The sequence below is a fragment of the Halyomorpha halys genome, unplaced genomic scaffold, assembly GCF_000696795.3.
Source record: "Halyomorpha halys isolate HHAL.00 unplaced genomic scaffold, Hhal_1.1 Scaffold469.1, whole genome shotgun sequence".
Taxonomy (NCBI): Eukaryota; Metazoa; Arthropoda; class Insecta; order Hemiptera; family Pentatomidae; genus Halyomorpha; species Halyomorpha halys.
This window is the reverse complement of record NW_027114062.1, coordinates 856,714-864,726: the sequence shown is the minus strand read 5'-3', so window position 1 is coordinate 864,726 and position 8,013 is coordinate 856,714. Positions and strand designations below refer to the sequence as shown.

Here is an 8,013-nt window from a genome sequence, read left to right as displayed (position 1 = left end):
CTTTAAATTTTACGAAGAAAGCTTCTGTAGATACTTATAAAAAAAAAATTGATTTTAAAATTACTAAACTATATTTTTTTTTTTACCTAAACAATTATTGGAAATATTGAGTTACGTGTAATCTTAAAAATATTACGAAACGATGGAGAAAAATTATAATTTGTATTAATTAAATTAACTAAAATAAATTTCGAAAAAAAAAAATCATTCATCCTTCCAACATGTCATTATTAACTATGACAATAGGTTTGTTTTGAAGACGTGCTCATGATTATGGACTCCATTAGGTGCGATTAATAAGTAAGATATTCTGAAGTAATCTCATAACAGATGCAATTAGTTTGATTGAACCTCTTTTTGATGTACATGGGCTGTCGTCGCAATCATGATTTGCATACTTCATAATTAACAAACGTAATGAAGGAATTCTCATGAAAGTTATTACATAAGAGTTGAAGGTAAATATTTATTACTCTTGCTGTAGTTTCTTCTGTTTCTGTTGATAGCAGAGTAGAAATTAAAATTTATAATTGGAATAATATGAATAATAATAATTTTCCACTCATATTTTAATAGCACGATACAAGTTGAAAATATTGAATATTTTCGTTCTTATTTTAAGAATATCAGCGAAAAACGTTTACTTTATACTCAATACTTTTTAAAAAAAAAACAGTATACCAGCGTTTTGTTATCGCGTTGACTGATTGAAGTCTGTAACCGTAACATCCTCCTTTAGATGTCAATTGGGCAACAGGACAATGAACGCGACGCGATATTGAAACAAACCAATAAGAGAACTCTACAGGGCAGATTGACTTCTGATTGACGGGATGAAAGCTCTACCCTTCCGCTCTATTTAGAATAGGTTGGTTACCTATAATATAACTCTCGTCCATCTCCCTCCTCCGTATTTCAAAAAGGACCTGATGGAGGGGGACTCAAACCCCTTCTACCGCGAGAGCAAGTTCAAAAAATACATTCACCTCTATTATTTCCATGATTTTTAATCATCCGAATCAGTGAGCGAGACCTGTTTGTTTCGAACTCTGCCTAGCAATGAGGTGTACGTTGGCCATTACAGCTTACAGTTATTTTTATTCATTAGGTAGTTAATTCCTAAAGGCCCATCATCTCCTTCCAGATGGATTCCTTGAAGAAGGTATAGTACTTTTTCTGCATCAAAAGGAGTAAGCCCATCTGCTTTCCATTATGAAATAGCTTTCCTTGGAACTCTCCCAAATAGATTTCTTTGTTAAGATCTGCGAGTTGTGGTCGAAGAAGTTGAAGTACCTTAGTAAAATCACGCAAGTCACCTTGAGTCTGTAGTGGTACCGGTTCGATTGCTTGTCTGGTGGACCCACAGAATTAAAGCTCTACTCTCCCACTCAGTTCAAAATATTATTGGTTGGTTACCTATTATACAACTTCCATACAATCCCCAATGTTTATCCTTGCTCGCTTACTATCCACCTTCCATTCCATTCCATCTTCTTCGATTGATTATAATTCTATTGATTCTCTGCTAGAGCCCCTCCGATCTGTGGCCAACGCCTTACACACGCCTTTAGTCTTTACTTAAGACTAGTATTAGGAACTTTCTGATTACAGAGTCCTAATATTGGGACTAAACCAATCAAGAAAAAATTAATTTGTATGTTTTATTACATTTGATTCGATATTTACTCTTCAGTTGTATTCACTGGTTATTCTTCAATCATCAACATTACTTTGACGTTTTCTTACTTTTGAGATTCTACTTCCTTCCCAAAATTTTCTTTGGTAAAAATAAGTGACAAATATCGATTGGTATTTCTTTTTAAATAGAATACAAACAAAAAAAAAAGCTATTAAAATCCCATTAGGGGTCATGAAATCAATGAAATACTCTAGTAGCACATGGTTGGAGGGTGCTATATAAATAAAGTTTCTTTCTTCGCTGTAACCATCTGTCAAAAAATTAAGAGATGTAAAACGAACAAGGAAGCTTCGTGAGCATCCATTTCACGTTTCATCATGGAATTAAAAATTAACTAAAACTCATTCGTTTTAGTCATAAAATAATATCAATATAGGAAGTTAGATTTCAAAATGATGTTTTGATTACATGACTCCTCCACTTAAATTAATTAAAGAATAACTTTTTATATAAGATAAAAAAATATCGTCATAACACTTACCTCAGTTGACAGTTTACTGACTCGTGTAATGCTTGCTTCCCGGATGTTTTTATTGCAATATAAATAAAGCTTTCACATTGTCGCAAATTGATTCTGTAACAACCGGACAAACGTGCCGGCTACCCAGAAACCGAGAATATGTGTAATGAACATTAACCTAGACCTTACCCATCCGTCAATTATAAATAAACTGGTTATCTTAATGTTATTCTTTGGTTATGGTTAGTTGTGGTGTAGATTTGTTACAATAAATACCTTGAACTTGCATTTATTTGTTAATCATTTAAGAACATTTAGCAGAGAACTTTATTAAATTAAGGAACTGTTAATTTAGAAAATATCCGGTTCCTTTTGGCCATCTAGATAGCCAAAAAAGTGCGAGTAATCGGAGATAGGCTGGCAGACAGATGGGCTTGGGTGACTAATACAAGGCGTAGGCGATCGTTAAGACCCGTATTACCATAAGCCGTTATGGTCTATGTGCAGTATGCTGGTACCGTCTTAAGAATCTATTCTTCTATAGAAAGCCTGTCTGCGTTCTAAGAAAAAATTGCCTTAAAGCGCTGAATAGAATAGAAAAAATATTTATAAAATATATATATTTGCCATTTTGTAGGAAGATAGTCCGGGTGACGATCAATCAAAGTACAAAATAGTGAAATGACAAGAGAACAAGATACAAACATTGTAAAATATGACAAAACGATTAGAATGTTAATAGAAAGATTGTAAAAAGTTATACAAAGAAAAGATGAAAAAAGACAAAGCAAGTTAAGAAAATGTTGATATAGTTAAATAGAAAACTAATTAATCATAGGTACAATAATGAGTGATAGATTTGGAAATGTAAAACTAGAGTAATGTATAGTAAAACAATACTTAGTAAAAGTAGTAACAAATAGTAAAACTAAAAGAAAGAGTGGTTTAGTAAATGTGGCACAGGTATGGTGCAATAACAGATAAGAGTGTCAGGTGAACAGATAAGTAAAGGAATGAAAATAGATAATAGAGCAAAATGATAATGATGTTTATCTGAGACCTAGAGTTTTCAAAGTGAGGAAGGAGGAAATGGTAAGAGTGAAGTAACAACTTACTGAAGTCCCCACCATTGGCAACTACCCAACGGACTTTTACTCCAACGGTTTTATGACTAATAAAATTAAATGTTTAATATTATAACAAGGCAAATATATAAGATAAATGTATAAGATATTATTATCAGATTATATACAATGTAGAGAGAAAAATAATTAAATAGTAGTAAAAATATGAAAAAAATAATGATACAATAAATTAAGAAATAATAGAACTCGTCTATGGATCTTACAATGAAGATGTATTAGTAATAAACTGAATATAAAATAAACCGAATGTGATATAATGTAGAAAATAATATATCTATACTGCAGTTTTAGTGAAGACATATATATACTTTACAAATCTTCATTATTACTAAAAATATACATTGTAAATACAATAACTAATACTATATTTTTATAAACGGAATACTAAAACCGTTTTTTATTTAAATAGTAAATAATAAAATAAATATAATTGTTTAAAATATTTCTTGTTATTATAATAAGAAAATTAAAAAAGTAAAATTAAGTGTTGAAGATACGATACAATAAGAGCCAATTGCAGTAAATACTCCTTTTAGTGTTATTCATAATATCTAATTTTGATAATTCTCATATTTTTTTTCACATGAATGTTGTTTATGAGATATATTGAGATGGTTGCTGTCAGCATTTTCTTTGAAGATGCTAAAACCATTTTAGATAAAGCATGTAAAGGAAAAAACACAAAGCTTCATATATATTTTTATAATGAAGTTCCTCTTATAACGGCTTAGTTCCAAACCCGTGCTTAGCCTCTGTGTTTAAAGGTCACTGCTTTGATAAATTCTTATGATGTAAGCCCCTGAAGGAACATTTAATTTTGTCTTAGGCATATAAAAATTTATATTGAGAATTATAGTATGGAAACAACAACAAATCTATTTTCGAGTTAAGACCACCGAACGACATTTCGATATTAAGTAGCAAAAGTTCCTATGAAGACCTGACCAGTGGAATGTGACTAATACCAGGAGAGAGGAAAACACAATTAACATTTGTTGTAAGAGCCATTTGGTCGAACATCTAGTTAGGTTCAATAAACAGGCTATATAAGAAAAAATAAGAGAAATTGCTTTGATTTTATTTACTTTGTAATTTGAAACGCTGTTTTTTCCCATATGATGAAATTAAGAGTCTAAGAAAGACTTCCAAAGAATCATTGATTAAAAAACGGATACTTGACTACGGATTGAACATTTCATATTATGAGCATCCTTGAATATAAAATATCACGAATGAACTCATCCATAAAGACCTCAACATACCATTAATTGCTAATTTAGCCCGAAACAGATGCATCTCCTTTCATTACAAAATCCTTTCCCACTCAAACATATTAGTTCTTAATCTGTTATCCTTAACTATCCCTGATAATCCTTCGAGGCATCTTAAAAGATGATGGCCACGGGTTCTCCTAATTTAAAATAATGATTAAAGTACCAGCATTGGGTGGTTCCTTCCCAAAAGTATCATGTGTTCTGAAACGTTTACCACATTTACTTATTGTATTTTTTTATAGAGTTGTAAATTTAAATAAATAGATAAAAGAACAGAACAAATATTTTGAGACTAAAAGAATCATACTATTTAGGACATAACGTGACCTTTTTTTTATGAGCTCGAATACACTTAATGCAACTCATCGATAGTAAATGAAGAATCTAGAAATGTTCCAATTAAAGGTTTCATGAATAATATCTTTGTTTCGTTTGAATTTAATTTCCTGATTATTTTCATTCAAAGTCCATTGTGCATTAAATGGGTATTCCAAAAATTTATACCAAAAAAGTTGCCATAAACCAATGTTTTATGTTTAAATTGACAAACGAAGCATCAGGAATATCTGGAATCGCATAAAACAACATATCTGGTTGTTGGCAGATAACAAAACTTATATTTTCTATGAGTTGCATATAGTATGAGTTACTCGCCTATTTGCAAGATTATTATTATTGGATTTAGTTTTTCAAAACAAATAAAAATAAATAAAATTCGGTTTAAGCTTTAAATTCGTCAGTTATATATGACGAAATTTACGAATTGACTGATTGGATGATTAATTATTTGAAAAGTACATAATAGGTAGTTTTTATAGTACCTGTTAAAACAATCAAATGTTGCTGGGCGTCTGAAATAGAATCCTTAAAATTAAAACATCCGTATCCAAATTCTACTAATGCCAATCTGTTTTTTCACTTAATCAATGTAGTCCGGGAAGAAGTAGCGAAACATTATTTTCAAAAATATAAATTAATAAGGAAAAGTGTTTGGTAAAAGGTTCAGGTTTGATCTGGAAATAACCAACGAATGATAAAAATATAACAGGTATAAAATATAAATATATAATATATTTATACAGGTATAAAATATAAAAATATAACCATAAGCATTAACAGATCGTCCCATAATATCAGTGAAAGTAGGCAGGAGGAAGTCTTGACGTAATTACTCTTTACACCTCTAGAGCATTAACATATTAACCAAACATAATTTCTTTAATGAAAATAATAAAACAGTTCTTACTAATCATAAGAGCTATCTTATACACTTCGAATTCAGAATGAATTTAGACCTAAAACCTTTGAACAAATAGATTTAAGATACCAAGAGCTTATTCGAAAACAATATTATCAAACAATAATAAAAGATAACATCGAAGCTATTAATATTATTTTTTATCGCCATAAAGCAATAAATTGCATTCATGAATCAAAGATAATTTATTGCTCCTTGATCTCTTTTATTATCAGTACGAGTCTCCATCAGTTTCGAATTGTCTTTCAAATGAACACAACATGATTCTCGAGTAAGTAAACGTTGTATACAAAATTAAATCAGAGTGATTTAATTTTTTTTTATAATAGCTATTACTTTTACCACAATTGTGCCCTATTATTTTCGTTCCTATAACATATTAAAAATTATATTTAAATATTTTTAACCTTGAGCATTGGCCCAAAAATCCTCCACGTGGGTAGGCCAATGCTCTTAAAACCAAGCCAAAATACGAAAAATTCAAATCGATGTATGAAGTATGAATTAACACACGTTTATTTTAATGCGTTTAAATTAAGATGAATTCGATGTTCTTTACTGTGAAAACATGATTATTAATAGGTTTAATGTAGTATCATTGTCTTTATAATATGATTGGCGTTATTGACAGTTAAGGATAAATCACCTCGAGAGGTATGTGCAATGATATATTATAACTTTTCAAACTTTTTTTTTTAAATGAACTCAATTTCTCCCGATTCCTTCACAGTTTCACGAGCTTCACTTTCCTTCCTTTCAAAATTGGTTTAAGCAAGTGTAGTTATATGACGTAAAAAAAAAGTTGCATAAACATGTAACTTTGGCTAGATTACATTACTCGTTCTTAAGTGAAATGTGATATTTGATTCCACTTTCAAGGGATCCTTTTGTAGTTCGAATAGACTTATCAGCATCCTAAAGGATCTTAAAAGATATATTGAATTAGCCAAAAATCAAATTATAAAATTGTCTTCACAAGTTCTAAAGCAGCCAAATATTTTGTGATTGGTCCATTTCATTAGTCGATAAAAAATGTGTTTTCTTGTGTAATTTAATACTTATTAAATAGTTTATTACTAAAAGAATGTTACCATATTAGTCTTATTATTTTTAGTACTTTTCGGATATACGTTACATTTAATCCTACCAATAAATAATTTAATACATAAATAAACGTTCAAGTTTTTTTTTTTTTTTTTGACAGATTAAGTATTTAACAAAACCTAAGAATAGTACAATTCTATATTTTTAAATCTATGCTACGTCTATATTACATATTTTTAATACGAAATTATAAATCAATCTCATAGCCTTAATTTTGTCAGATTATAAGGAAATAATTCGATAGATCGTTCATTATCCGAGCCTCATCCTTATGGAACTTCATCCCTTCCAACATCCGTAGCTCCAATACCCACCCTACCTTTAAATCCCGCCTGTTCAATCATTTTCTAACTATTCAGACCCCATAAAATTGTAAATTAATATAATTGTAAATATGTATGTAAACTATTATATCTTTCTTAATTATTTTTACATCGTTTTCTTTTCTCTTTTTTATTTATTCTTTTTTTTTATTGTCCAACTGATAAAAGTGAGAAAGTAACCTATAATTATTTTTTTATAATGACTGTTTATATTTCTTTGTATTTTTTGTTTAAGTATTTCTGAGGCTCCTCAGCCCTCATCTATTGATTTCTTTGTATTATTCTAAAGGGACTCGTCCCAGAATAAATAAAGTATTATTATTATTAATTTATTTGAATGCATATTTATATTCTGGTTATTACTAAAATTGTGATATTTACAATTTTATTTTATTTGATTGTTACAATTCTAATGTGTATTTATTACTAATCCTTCTATTGCTTGTTGAAATAAGTACGAATATTAAAATATACGTATTTACCGTGATATCTGGGATTCGACATTTTTTAAGACCACAATACTACAATTGACTATACACTTCACATGTTGCAAAGGAAGAGTAAAAATGATCAGTAGATAGTTGACTGCGGATAATAAATGAGGAGAAAATGGTTGGGGGAGCGGTCAGAATATAACGAAAAAAGTTGAAATAACTTATTAAATAGGGCCAACGTTTCGGCCAGAATTTCAACACTTGGCTGTCCGATTTCCTGCTAGCAGTCCTGATGAAGGCTAGAAATTTTGGCCGA

At 29.8% G+C, this 8,013-nt stretch overlaps 1 protein-coding gene across 7 annotated transcripts in view; it reads left to right on the top strand.

Moving 5' to 3' along the window:
- The window catches only part of blot (bloated tubules), a 268,462-nt gene that overhangs the window by 60,145 nt on the left and 200,304 nt on the right, over nt 1-8,013 (top strand). Inside the window, exon 1 of one of the 7 annotated variants that reach the window (XM_024358845.2) lies at nt 6,071-6,107. The exons of 5 other annotated variants lie outside the window; for them this stretch is intronic. In XM_024358845.2, coding sequence (XP_024214613.1) covers nt 6,097-6,107 — 11 coding nt within the window. In that variant the 5' untranslated portion in view covers nt 6,071-6,096. Of the gene's footprint in view, nt 1-6,070; nt 6,108-8,013 lie in introns of those variants that run through there. One more of the 7 variants, XM_067051337.1, reaches the window with a different exon arrangement.